We start from the raw sequence: 14,612 nt of genomic DNA on the forward strand, positions 1-14,612 counted from the left end.
AGGGAACACTACTAGGAATCACAGAAGCTGCAGCCAGCAATGACTCAGCACGGAACTAAAAGAAATGCAGACAGGTTTCAAAACTTCACAAGAGCCTGTTCTAAAAATCTGATTGTTTTTACACATTAAAGTTTTTGTGAGTTTGGAATTTTTTTATTTGCCTTATTAAAAAAAAAAGCATCATGTCCTTTGAAAGGAAAAAAAAAACCCAAACCAACACAAAGAACCTAAAGTTTTCACTGTAGAAGTATACAGTTCCCATGTGGATATCCGACATGAACTTACACACAGGGCATCAAGCAGAAACTCGACCAGGCTTTTTTCAGCTCCTGGGATTGTCACTCTCCCACCCTTTGACTCTAAGCTCCAAATAAAGTATTGTCTTTAAATAACCAGGTGTTCCCTGAGCACACAAGGGGAGCATGGACTAAAGATACTTACTTGTAATAGAAGAGACAACTGGAAAGGGAAATTACAACAGGCTTCACTTGTGTCTGAACAATTCATACATTGAAAATGAAGAGAGTAACATCCTCCCTGACCATTGGGAAGAGAGGAGAAAAAACGACTTAAACTGCAACAAGATTAAACTGCGGTAAGGGCAGACATCAGGTCTAACTACGACAACAATGATGCTGCAGGACAGCTGTGGAAATCCGTAATGCTGAAGGGTACCGCAGTTTCGACAAGCGCAGGAATTGCGGAAGTACCACGTGGTCATGCTTTCAAGTGGGATGGATGAGCTGCCCTCTCAAGTGTACCCACCCTACTATTAAACTGCTCGAGTGCGTTCACTGACAGGGGAATTGGAAGCATTGCCTTCCTCACACTGGCTCTGCTTTGGTCAGAAGACTGATCTCTCACTGCTGCTTCTGCTCCCCACTCTTCCCACATGACCCAGACGGCACCACTGAGCAGCTGGGAGCTGCTGCCATGTGGCACAGGCACACGCGACTCAGGAACGTTTCCTTCAAGCCCTTTCTTACCAGCACGGTGCCTGCTACACTGGGCACCAAACTGATCTCAAGTGGGGTCTTCAGGGACCACCAGGGCAGGAAATCAGCTGACTTTACTCATTACTAAAGTACGGGTCATAGAAAATGAGACACAAGCATCACACAAGAGAAATCCCTGTTGATCCACAGTTAAAGCAGAGCACTAGCTAATCCAAAAGGGTGATGGGAACACAGCTGGTTTTGGGAGAGGGGAGGAAACAGAAAGAAACGCAATTTCAAAACTTGCTCACCACAGAGCATTGTTAACCTGAGCCTACTAACCCTAGACACTCATTCCTCAGTAGCGCATCGTAGGATGGGAGTGCGTAACCAGCTCCCCCAGCGCTCCCTCAGTAACATTGCCCCTTCCTTACCGGTTCCTGGATTTTGCAAAGGTTTGACATTGGGGCAATGTTTGACAGTTTGACAGTGCCTGCAAACAGCTTTCACCAGCCACAGCAAGCATGAAATCACACTAGTTTCTTCTACCAACTTACGTACTTGTATTTGTAGTCTACCACTTTGACCTCCAACGTCGATACTGTTTTCAAAGCATTCACAAGCTAAGGAGGAAAATAGAAAGATAATGATTTGGTGTTCTCCTTCAATTCATTCCTCCTCTGCACTCCTGATCATTTTACACACTTCTCCTTCCCACCAAGGAACTACAGTGAGACAGAACATACTGTTGCTGCCACATAAAGGGGTTGTCCCCCTCCTTTTGTGCCTTCCCACCTAAGACACATCCGTTGTTCCTGGCAGAGCAACCCCTGGAGAGGAGACCTGGATCTCCTGCACTCTCACAGAGACTACTGTTGACTTTAACATGCTCCAGGACCCCATCCTAAACCACTCAAACTAGCAGAAGTTTTGCCAGGAACAGTGGGAAGGTGTGGTTGTATTTCCAAAAGATACTCCAATACCTGAAGAAGCAAATTGGTAGCTAGAAGGATTTTCAGAAATACCATACTAGGTCAGACTCCTACTCAGATGAGAAGTGAAACCAGGTTAGAGCCTGGGCTTCTAACCTAAAAGGGCTTTTTCTAAGTCTCCAATCCATAGGCAGCAGAAGAAGGAAAAAGAGTCAAGTATTGTCTTCTGTAAAAGTGTAGTAAAGAGAAGATTAACTTCTCCCTTTCTGTCATGTGCTCACTACCAGAAAACATACTACCTGTAGCAGTATAGGCACGCACTGTGGACAGCCGAGCAGATAAGACACAAACCTGGCCATCTGCGCTTCTGCCACTGAGCTATTGCACCCAACAAGCCTCAGTTTCTCCCACAGAGGGTGGGGATGACAGTGCCAGTTCACTTCTGTCAGGCACTAACAGCTAAGAATGAAGGCAGGTATGAAAACACTCAGTATCACTTTATTGCAGGAGAAGCTACACCAAAATTCCACTAAGCTGCATGATTCAAAAAGGTGAATCAACGTGAAAATTCATTAAGTCTTGAATGCAGATACTCAGATACAATAGCTTATGCAATTTAATCTACAAGCATAACAAAGGGGTTCGTTAGAGCCTTTAACACCGGGGATGCTAGGAATAAAAGAGAGAATCTGAAAGCCAAATAATTTAATGTTATCAGCAGCTCTGCAGTGTGTTTGTTAAGAGGAAATACTTTTAGTATTACACCTGCAGTCTTCCACTGGATATCTAAAAAGGACAGCAAGGTTCAGTGTCTGGTGCACAGAAATAGAGACTGGCCAGGAGACCTATTAGAAGAAATTTATATTAGCACTGAATGTATTTGCCCAAGATCTGTCAAAAAATAGATGTCTTGGCTGTACTTGAAAAAAGAAAAAAAAAAATCAATTAAATAAGCCAGATTTAACTTGTGATAAATTTGCTTCAAAAATGAAAAGGACCACACCTCATTCTGGTTTAATATTTTCCGGTAATCCGTACTGCGCGCAAGTATTGTGACTCGAATTTTCCCATCCTAGAAAGAAAGAAACAGCAGTGTATTAGCTATGAGGCAGACCTCACAAAAAACCACCCAAACACTTCCATATTTACTTCTGGCAATTATTTAAGCGACTAAATATGTTCCCTCCCCATGTTACAAGTGATGTAACCACCTTAAAATTCACATCGTATTTTCCAACAGATTAAAAGTGTCAAAAACTTTGTGAAAGTCTGACTATTAACAAAGAATAAAACACTTTCTGAAAGATTTACTTTATTCAGTACAAAAGAGCCTTTGTATTACACATTATACAGCAGTTGTTGAGAGCAGGAAAGCAGCTTTCAGGATGACTTGTGCACAAGATCCTTGAAAAAAAAAATATTTTACTTCTATAACAGTTCCTCCTTTTACCTCTTTAAATTAATTGGACTCACAGGGGAAAGTGTTCCAAGTGAAATAAAGAGATTTAACTGCACGACTCCCATTAGTGTCAGCAGGAGAAGCATAACTAAATGCCTGTGCAGCGCTCTGAATGAGCGCCCCTCAGCGATAATACGCAGGCTACTCTCCAGCAAACACTTCAAGAAGCCCAGAACTGCCATATCCATCAATGCAGCCACTGCAACCACTTCCAGAAACTACCCGTGCGTACAGCGGAGCAGCTCAGGGCCAGACAGATGGTACCGGGCAGGGATCGGAAGGACCAGATTCAATCCTTTCCTCCTCTGAGCTCAGCAGTACTGAGGATCGATAAAGAGCAAGCTGACTGTCCAGCTCTGTGGGATCCTCCCTGCTGGACCCAGGGACAGCACCTTGTCAGCACGCTCCAGGAGAGACCATATGCCAGCTATCTTGCTTGAGTAGGAAGGACACAAAGGCCTTGAGTGCAGAGAATGGAGAGGAGGAAGAGATCCTAATTTTGGAAGGAATATGTTCTGACATCTGTCCTATGGAAATCAGACACGAGGGCAGCTTTCACAAACTTACACAAATGTTTGCTGAAGGCCTTTGCAGAAGAGGCTGACTAACTGGAAAATGATCCTGAGCACCACAGGACGGGGCAAGCGCACTACAGGCCCATACTGCCCACCGGGTCCAGCTTGCTAATGCTGTTTCTCCACATTAAAATTTTATTGTGCAGTTACCATACCTTGGGTCCTTCTTGCGTGATATTTAATCTGTGTAACACATGCTGAGAAAATGCTCTGAACAGCCCTGTGCCGTGACAGCCAGAGATCTGAAATTAAAAAAAAGCAATTGTTAACACAGAAAGTTATTTTGCTCAGAAAACCTCTCTTTGCGATCGGTCTCTGGCCATTCTCGTGGAACAAAAGCTGAGCATCGTGCGACACAAGTGGCACTTTCATTTGGAAAGAAGTATAACCCTCTCGGCAGTGTTACAGCCTGAATGCAGGAGCTAATGCCACCGGGAAGGTCTGTCAGCGTACGAGGTCTTGCGTTCTGCAAAAATACCATTAAGCAATAATATGCATCTCAAACTGTGACACAGGAGATTGCACACAACCAGTTACTATCAACCAGCTGAAGCAACTTCAAAATCCTAATCTTTAGGGGAAGATCATTTCATTTGGAGTTACACAGACTTTCAATGCAGTACATTTCACAGCAGCTCAGCTAGAAATCCGAGAGACTCATCAGAGTTTATACTGTCACACACACATCTAGTTAACCCAGCGGATGGATAAAAAGCACTCACCAAGGGTGTGTTATAAAACAATCCATATCGCATTCGAGGCAGTAATGAGAAGACTGCTTCTTTAAAGCACACCTGCAAAGGAAGATCACAAGGAGTTACACTGCACTGCTACCTTCCGCTGGCACACCCCACGCTCATTCAGTGGGATCACTGCCTATAATGAGCTAGCAATTACATGCTCCTGTCAAGAACACCCTCACTTCCTCCACTGTGCAAATGAATAGAACAAAGACAATCCTGATCCCAAAAGAGCTCTCACTCAGGATGCTACAGGCGCAAGTATGGGAAGAGATAGAAAACACTCCCAAAACAGAACAAACATGAACTAAATAAAAGAAAACCAGTTAGAGAGTAGAGAGTTTAAGACAGTCTATAAGGGATTTAAACTAAAATGAGCTCTGAATGCATTTTTCGGTGGGACTAAGACAATGTTTAATGATAAGCAGCAGGTATACGAGCAGCTACAGGGGAAGATAAACACCTCAGTAGGAATCAGAAGCCAGACAGTACCAGTAGGAAACCCTTAACTTCAGTAGTGGGTCCTGCAGAAGTGAAACCAATCACCTCTCAGAAGACCTAAAAGTTAGGTCCATCTCTATAAAGCACAGGCATGCCACAGCTCTGTCTCTTGTTTCTAAGGTAGAACACTTGTATTACACAAATTAAACATGCATGGAAAGCATTAATGCTTTCCTCTGAAACCCCCACATGCACAAGTGCTTGAGAAGCTGTCGTATTTGCTACCTAGGGACTATGAATTACGCCAAAACATAGAATTCCATACCCTTTTAGAGTCGAAGGTTTTCAAGTGTATTATTTCATAGTCAGTAAATGCCTTCCATGTCTCGCTGAAGAGGTCACCATAGCCATATGAGCTCTATGAAGAAAGATAAAAACACAAGGGCATAATGACGACGTCAGCGCATGTAAAAACTCTCTTCAGGATTTGCAAGTTCCACATACGGGTTTTAACACAGAGTTCATATCTGCATCATCACCATGGGACCTAAGACGGCCTAGCACAGAGCACAGACATTACACAAGGCTGAACCCTGCGTTTACAATGGCAGTTAACTCAAATTACCTGTCGGGTAGTTAACTTTTATTAAAACAGTTCTTTAAATTAGCCATCTAGACAAGTTGTTTAGCAGCAGATTAGACTTTCTGAGTTAGGAGCAAGGAGTCCCTACTACTTTCCCCAGAGACAAGAGAACACACGTTAGGTTTGAAGTAACAGAAATGTAGGGATGGTAAAAGGCATGAACCTCAACTCCCGAGACTTAAAAAACCACCCGGGAATTCAAGTGCAGCAGTAATGTTTGAGGTAAAAAGTCACAACACGCCCGTTTCACGTTTGCCTCTGTTCTGGGATGGTCACTGTATCACACAGACAGTGCAGACACCGAGTGAAACGTAAGAGGATCTAAAGGGTGCGGGTGTCCTTCAGCCGAAGAGGTGCTTCCTTCCCCTGCTTCTGCCATGAAGTTGTCCATGAATTTCACAATCCATGCTACTTTCTGGCCACCTGTATTACAAGAACTGCTCTTCCAGGTTAGCAGTAGAACACTGAACTTCAGAGCTGGAAGTACAGCCTTCGAACCCTGCCTGCTCTCCTCGAGCGCTTCACAAACCTCGCTGTGCTGCATTTGCGGAGACTGCAAAGCAACACCCCGTAGATTCCCTGCCTGGCTTCTGCTTTGTCTAACCTACATCTAAGGGCATCACTGTTTAACAAGAACAGCGCACCGACTCCACGGTAGCTAGAAAGTACGGCCAAATGTAACCACATCAAGGCAAAAGATAAGAGAGGAGGACGGACGATGAGCTCAGGTCCATCCTGTGATCAGCACAGGCTGTTGGTTCATCAGCTGTTGGTTGGTGCCATCACCTGGCTGCACACGGTACTGAACTCCAGCACAGCGAGCAGTGCTGTGACATTACTTACCTGGAATGGGAGACCTGAATGAGTTACTTCAGCAATGGGATACAAGACAGAGAGTTGCTTTTCAGAGTAGTTTACAATGCAGTCTGACGCCTGATCTTTTCAGAAAGCCTGAGCTGGATTAAGGGGTCCCGGTGTCATCTAGAGAGTTTGCTTATCTGGCAGGTGCATTTATTTTAGCTTTCAAAATGTTAAGAGAACTAGAAAAAAAAGGTCTCTTCTAGCCCAAGAGGTTTCTCATTAAACAGCAAGCAGGGGATATTTGCTGTTCTCTGTTGAATAATCCTTGTCTTAGCAGTAAACAGTCAGAAAGAAAACCCAGTATTTTATGAGAACAACACAGGCATGGGACAATATTATAACCAAGAACTGTGTTGTTTCTGGACCTGATTACACGTGCTATCTGGCCTAGTTTTTCACCGTTTGGGTTAACGCTCTCCTACACAACTTAAATACTGGCCAGTAAAACGAATATTAAACACAGCCCTGGTTTCAACTCAGCAGTACAGCAGAAACAGCCCCACTTGAAATTTGTTTTATACGTCATCATGGCATTATGAGAGGGGATTAAGTAACTGCAAGAATATTATTTAAAGGAATTAAGTACTAGACCCTGTTTTGATATACGTATTTCATTTAGTTTTCTGTATTATAGGCTGCACATTACTGACTTGTAAAGATGAAAAATTTCTTTTTAAATATAGAAGAAACAGTTTTGAGTAGATCTATTTCAATATTCTCAGAGAAAAAAGTCTGCGAGAAACACCAAGAGATGTTCAAACGCCACATATTAGAAATACAGATCCTGTTATTTTTGAGGTCACACCCTGAAAGGGCATAATTACGTACTAGCAAAAGATGAGCTAAGGAGGAGTGGCCGCGCAGCACACGGCTTATGGTAGAAATTCCCTACTGTTCATGCACCTGTATTAACAAGACCCCAAAGCAAGACCCCAGTTCCACGTGGCTAAGTCAATACCCGACAAGAAAGCCAAGGCCTGGCTACTAAAAGCTTGAGAGTCCCTATAAAGCAGAAAGACAACCCATCACGAATACGTTACAAGCACAGCAGACTTACAGTGTCCCACATGACTATGTTGACATCAGTACTGAAGGAATTATTCAGATGCTGTGTGATGTAAAGATTGACGAAATCACAGAAGTGATGGTACATGTTAACACCTGAGAAAGAAAGAACTGTTAGCAAAAATAGGACATTACTCACTCCACTTTTTATTGGTTTGTGCATTTTTTTCCTTAGTAGTATCCTGCACTTTATATTAGTTTTCCCTTGCTTCTGACTGAACGCTTCTTATACACCCTACAAAAGCAAACCTTTAAAGGGAGGGAATCAAGGCAGAGAAATCTCAAGTAAAATGTGTTTTTAAAGAGTTCAAAGAATTTAAGAGTAGCCAAATGACAACATAAGAAAAAGATAAGTTTAACAAGCTATTTCTCCTTACAGTCTGCAGCTGCTTTCTGTCCTATATAAAACAAACTACTGCCTTAACAACAGCTAGACAGACATAAAGGAAACATTAAAAACAGGCCCTCGGCACTGATGTTACTCCTGCTTTATTCGTGTTAAGGGAAGCTCTGTCTGCAGGACTACAAGACACAACTTGTACCAGCACAAGAGCCAAAGCCCAAGTAACTCCTCAGGCGTTTTCTCAGTGCATTCTTGTTCATTCTTCGTTTCTTCAGATAATACCTTAAGACCACGGTGTGTAAAGACCTACCATGAAACGACAGAGGTAATGCAGCTGTTTCAGTGCTAGTGAAGACCAGATGGAGGTTGGAACTAGGTGCACACAGCCCCTGCATCTAAGCTTCTGACCAAAAAGAGCTGCCATGATACACCTAGCTGCCACGCTACCTACACTGCTCAAACAGCAATGTTCCCCTGCCTGCCTTAACAGAGGAGCTGCAGAGTCACCCCGAGCCGCAGCTAGACCCTCCTGCTCACAGGTACAAACGGACCGCACAGCAGCTGTTCAGAGGCCTGCAACAACTCTGCCTGAAACGGAAGATTCTGCTGGGGGGTGGAGAGGGGCAATCCAGTTTACAGTTGCAGATGTCATTCACCACAGCTCTCTAATGAGATAGCTAATTCCTTCTTGTAGTGGCTTCTCACCTAAATGTGAAACTTTAAGATTCAAACAGGGTTGCATTTAGTATTGTGTGTTCGGGCTTTTCTGGGGTGGGTGAGGGGAAGTATTTTAATCAACTAACAAAACTTACTCCCTTGGACTTTGAATAGCACTTCCTCTTCCATGTCCCTCAATACACACAGAACCCTACTCATCAGAAACTTCTGAACACACAGTACACGACACATACACACCCACACCTCGTGTTTTGTGATATGAAAACTGTCACCCAGAAACACAGCCAAAATCAAAGACTCTGTGTCAAAACACAGTCAGAAGTCAGTGGCTGTGCAAAACAAGAGGCAGGATTTTTTATTTTTCCTGAGTTATTTATTATCTGTGGCAAAATGTAAGGATTTTAATCTAAGTTTCCAAGTTCATCTACGGAAATACAGAAAAAAAACCTTTAAAGTCTTATCATTTTTTCAAAAATAAAAATATATTACAAGTCAACTTGACAATCACAAAAGCATAATGTAAATGGGCAAGTTGGATATGGGGTCTTTTTGCTGCACTACCGTAGCCTAAAAAAAACCCTAAAGTAAAGATACCAATTACCTGCATCTAATTTCATGAAGTATGTTGGCTTTTCGATAACAACGTCACACTTGTCATCTTCTAGGGGCCTGAAGTTTAACGCAGTGAATGTCTGGAGTTCTGCAAACCTGCAAAGATTCAATCACACAGAACATGCTTTGTCATTAACACACTTAAAGCAAATGCACTTCATACATCGAAGATCTCTTAACTGTTCATCCAGTCCATCTGATTTAACAGGACTGCTGAAAACTGAGATTCTGACAATTAAAGTGATTTCAAATTGTAATGGAAGGTTCTTCAGGTGATGAGCTTCAAGAGGTTAAACACTGCCTTTGATCTCAGGAGCCAACAGCATCTTTGATCTACAAATCAAGGCAGTAGAGAGGTAACAAAGAGCCTTAGAGCCAAGATCTGTGGGTCTACCCCACTTGATCTGCATTGCCAAAGACATTTTAGCAAGATCTTCATGTTTCTGCCAGAATAATGAATGCAGTTGCAGTATTTTTTATTCCTGGCCCTAAACAAGGATGAGCAGTTGAGATGATAATAGAAGGTAGAGAAGAAAAGCCTTCTCCTCCTCTGCAGCTGTTCTTAACTCAAACTGGCCATCGATGCAAAAAGAGAAAAAAATGAAAACAGGAGAAAAGCATAAAACCAAATTCTTATATGGAACTTAAGGGCTCAAATTCCTCCATGTTTCATCAACTACCTGGCAATGTATCTTTGAAGTGCTAACATGCAGCCCATGATACTTGGCCAGCTCCCACAAAGCACCCTCTGCATGTCCTACACAGCCTGGAGACTGTTGCCCGTTTCACATTCCAAACACAGGCTCCCCGGGAACACCAAACGAATATATATCTAGGTCAGGCCCTGCGTTAGCCCCAGCATCACCAAGGACTGTGTGAACTAAACACAAGTGCAAGCTTCAAGGCATTTCACAACAAACCGTCTCCTTCTACAGGCAGATGAGGCATAGAACCAGCATCTTGCCCAGAAACACCTGAAGGTTAGAACTTCACGTTACAAGACATTTTTGGATCTTTTCTGCTCTGAATTAGGCAGGACACAATTCCACACAGCATAGTTCAGAACACCACGCACAGATGTAATTACGAGGTACCTCATTGCAACTGTCACATTGACCTTAGAAAGGAGCAACTACTTCCCCTCTCTGAAATCCCCTGATTTCACACACAGCTGCCAGTGCCCATGGAAGAAATCAAAACAAATTAGAAAGCGAACTTGGAAGCAGCCTTGACAAGTGATTCTTACCAAGACTGCAGCGGGCTCTTGCGCTGACCTTCAGCCAAAAACGCTTGAACGTCGAGGGTGCAATGACCTCCAATTTCTCCCTTCTGGAAAAAGTCTTCTTTGAATCTAATACAAATTAGTAAAAGTCTATCAGCTTTTGTGCAACAGTGCTGTAAGCGCTCTGAAATCTCGATTACATGCTCACCTAGTGCTAGTTAATCTCAGTTCAGCAAGGTACTTGGACATATTTAAAACCTGCATATTTTCTTCAGCATTTCCCACAAATCCCAAATAAAGATAGTTGTGTCCTAGGAGTTCTACACATCAACTTAGAAACCAGCATGAATCCACCCAGGATGTTATTAGGAATCATTTTCACATAGCCAAATGAGTAATTTGATATTTCTACCTGATTACCTACAGGAGCATAGTTAGTTTGGGGTTTGTTTGTTTATAATATCAATTTCTCACTGCAATTCATCTCAGATTCCACAACCCAGTTAGTAAGCCAAAAATCTCACACAACATACAAAGAATGAGGTGCAAGAACAGGTTTCATGAAAACAACCTGCCAGCTAAAAGCAGTGTCTAAATCAGCTGTTAGGATAGGCTGAGATGACAAAACCCATTCTGAAGGGTATCAGAAAGGTGAGAACCAGCTTTTTTCACATCACATGCCCAAGACACTGACTTCAAAGATAAGGCAGAAGCAAAAATGGGTGATGCCAGCATCAGTGCTACACTGTTTTTTAAAGCCAGCTTTCCAATAGGCAGCATGTTACTCTGGGGTGTGGGAGATGCAGGTGCAGCTCTCTCTTCAGTCTCACTATATCTAAGAATGCAACTCCTGGTTCGGGTACAAAGGCACGTGGCACAGGAGCAGTCTTCTCGGTGCCTCACACAAAGCCAAATCTACTTTGCACATCACCTGATCGAGAAAGGACGTGACCGAAGACACAGAAAGGTCTCGCTCTCTTCCATCAGAAGGGAGGGTTTCAATCACCCATCATCACTCCGTAAAACTGAGAGCTTTGGTTTTTAAATAACCTGTGCTGCTGACAGCAATCGAGAGGTGTAGATCTCCACAGGACTTCAGCAACAAGTCTGTGATCAGCAGCACAGCCCGTGGCAACAAGCACACCAGCTTTGTTACCCAAATTCTGAGTCTTTTTCCCTGCCATCCCTCGGGTTTACTAGAACATAAGCAAATCAGAGACCTGTCGTGGTTTCTCTTTACAGTTCGTAAATCAATGTACAGGTTTGTTGCTCTGCAATGCTGAAGGTACTGGGAACAGGTCAGAGATGAATCTCCCTGTTAAGAAAAGAACAAATAGGATTTCATCAATAACAAAAGTTACATTTAAAAACAAGTGAAAAGTATGACATCTATCAGAAATACGTACTGTTGCTGCAGGCTTACAATGGGTTTTCATTTCATTGAGCCTCTCTCGAACATAACCAAAGTCAGCTTGTTTCCAGAATATCTGTTGTGCTGTCTCAATGTCACTTGCCCTGACGCAAAAAGGAGAGAGGAAAAAAATATCAAGGTCTGCTGCTCAATTCTAGTAATAACTTTAACAGATAACATTTTTTCCACTGAAAGTGGAACAGAAGAGGCAGCCAGTTATTTTATTGACATTTAAGATGCAAAACAGGAAGCAACTTATCAACTGCATGCAAGTGAAAACATCAGTGACAATTTAAAGCTATTCTCCCGTAAAAGGGTATAAACTTTTTAAATATTTTTCCTCTGTTTTTAAAGCTAAGAAAGGAAATCCAGAGTTATTTTAGGAATCCGGATTCAAGGCTAAATCAGAATAATGAAAACAGTGTGGCAGGAAGCATTTCGAACAGTATTTTCTTCCTTAAAAAGTTAAATTTTTAAAGTCACGTTGAAAGACGTGCATCACGTATGAACACGCACATCTTCACGCACATATCCCCCCAAAGAATCATTCTTTAGACTACCGATGTCACAACAAGGTTTGCTTCACAGCCACTGTGAATGTGAGCACTGTACTCCTTTTTTTTTTTCAACATACTGTACTTTAGACATTTAAAATGAAACTTACCATCCAGATTCCACATAATCACACACCGGGTAACTGAACCTGTAATCCGATTGGCAAGACTTCTCATAACCCCAGCAGGATCTCAGTTTCTTCAAGTATTTCTGTAACACAGAATATAATTCCGTCAGGTTGTGCAACAGCAAAATGGGAAACAAGTTAGCTGATCGCTTATAAACTCCCTCTCGCTAACAAATCTTGCATTAAAGGCTTTCCGTTTGGTCAGTTTTCAAACCGAGTGTCAGAAAGAACACTCAGACCCTTCATCTGTGGCTCCACAGAGGACACACACACACAGCATCATCATCCTTGTCTTTCCCCTGTCTGGTCCAGGACAACCGCTAAAAAAAAAATCACTAACGTTGCCGACGCAGAGGGGTAACAACGCTGAGCTCACACCAAGCACAGCGCTCCAGCTCCAGGCTCGGCGTGCCACTGCTCCCCAAGCAAACCCAGAAACACTGGCTTCTGCAGCGCTGTGGGAAGCCAGAGAAGGGGGAGCACAGCTCCCACCCCCAGCCCGAGCGACTCCAGAATTGCTCCAGAGCTGCCCAGATCCTCAGGTTCACCATCCCTGCTTCAGGCGTGTGAACTGTGTGCAACCGCAGGGTAAGGCTAATTCAGCATTTCATTGATTTGCCCATACTCTTGGCACTTCTGCCACGTCCTACAGCGCGCCGAGAGTCACAGGCGCAGAAACGACCGACTGCACCTGGTGCAAACACCTTTCGCACGCGCAAGCACCATTCCGGTTAAGATCATCATTTCAGCTCCGCAACGATCACAAGAGAGGAGATAAAAATCTTGCAAAAGAGTACGTTTAAAATCTAGTCTTGACAGATTCAGGAAGAGCCCCGTTCGACTGTTTCTAAAGCAACAGTTCCAATTCCCAGCGGAACCGGCCAACTGGCAGGAAGACCAATTCACCACCATCTTTAACGGCTGCGGCTCCAAGAACAAACCACCCCAACGTTATATCTGAACGAACAAACTACAGCAAACCTACTTTATACGGGCAACGAGAGTCCTGCTGGCAGAGGTCAGCAACAGGCTGGTTATTGTGCAGAAAGTACGGAATATGCTCATCTGGCAGGTTGATAGCTTTGTACCTATAGAGCGGCTCTTCCGGAACAGTTTTGAAATCAGGATGATTTCCAGCTTGGGAATTAGCCAGAATTTCTTGCAGTAGCAATCCAAACGTGAGCAACGTGAACATGGCAACCTAGGAGTTCTGTAATTAAAAAAGACACTTAACAGATCTGCAGCTTGGCACGTTTCAAGCATGCTCACAACATTCAGCCAAAGCCAGTCATCTACTCAAAGGGTTTGTACTTGTATTTCTGGGGCGGTTTCTCTTCCCGACGAAAAGTAAACTTTCACTGAGAGACTAGACTGTACAACGTCAGGACTAACTCTGAATCATTAGCCGCTGAGGGTTGTTAGGCGCTACCAGCTCACAGTCCAACTAAAATGGGTGTGTTGACTTCAGCTAAATCCCAAGGGGTCCTGGGGGTTCAAATGTGGAAACTAAGTATAGAGCTTATAATGTCCAGTCAGCGGGAAGGAAATGCAGGAGTACTGAGGGGGGAGGGGTGAGAAGAGAAGGAATTTCAGTTTAAAAATAAGTATAAAAATAATAATCTTCCACTTGGGAAGAAACTGATTGTTAGCTGAAGGAAAACTATGCAGGCACAAATAAACGCCCAACTTTGGTCTGTTTCAGGATGCGTGTTTTTAGCAGTTAACATCACGTTAAAGACACTGCATACTGAGTTATAGGCTTAAAATCAGCTCCCGGCGCACCCTTCTCCCCATGCTCGGAAACAAACCGGACACCTTTCTGGTAACGCAACCTTCTCACCGAACACCTGACCCGAACTCCTAAACTTCCCTAGAAAAACGGATGGCCTGTACCTAAGAAAAACCATTTTTGGTATTATAATCCGCCAAATTTTGCATGCTCGCTCGTGACGGAAGCCTGCAGCGATATTCCGACAGCACAAGTAGTTTTACCTGTTTGGTTTGAGGCGAACT

The 14,612-nt window shown here is 43.3% G+C and overlaps 1 protein-coding gene across 1 annotated transcript in view; it reads right to left on the minus strand.

Moving 5' to 3' along the window:
* Nucleotides 1-13,794, minus strand: part of EOGT (EGF domain-specific O-linked N-acetylglucosamine (GlcNAc) transferase) — a 15,633-nt gene extending 1,839 nt beyond the window's left edge. The window contains exons 1-12 of the mRNA XM_010146989.1: nt 13,585-13,794; nt 12,582-12,682; nt 11,913-12,021; nt 11,727-11,821; nt 10,531-10,635; nt 9,274-9,380; nt 7,644-7,747; nt 5,408-5,500; nt 4,624-4,695; nt 4,057-4,143; nt 2,871-2,939; nt 1,497-1,558 (exon numbers count right to left, since the gene is read on the minus strand). Of these exons, the coding sequence (XP_010145291.1) occupies nt 1,497-1,558; nt 2,871-2,939; nt 4,057-4,143; nt 4,624-4,695; nt 5,408-5,500; nt 7,644-7,747; nt 9,274-9,380; nt 10,531-10,635; nt 11,727-11,821; nt 11,913-12,021; nt 12,582-12,682; nt 13,585-13,794 (1,214 nt within the window). The remainder of the gene's footprint in view (nt 1-1,496; nt 1,559-2,870; nt 2,940-4,056; nt 4,144-4,623; nt 4,696-5,407; nt 5,501-7,643; nt 7,748-9,273; nt 9,381-10,530; nt 10,636-11,726; nt 11,822-11,912; nt 12,022-12,581; nt 12,683-13,584) is intronic.
* Nucleotides 13,795-14,612: the final 818 nt, after the last annotated feature.

Source organism: Eurypyga helias, unplaced genomic scaffold (genome assembly GCF_000690775.1).
Source record: "Eurypyga helias isolate BGI_N326 unplaced genomic scaffold, ASM69077v1 scaffold43592, whole genome shotgun sequence".
Taxonomy (NCBI): domain Eukaryota; kingdom Metazoa; phylum Chordata; class Aves; order Eurypygiformes; family Eurypygidae; genus Eurypyga; species Eurypyga helias.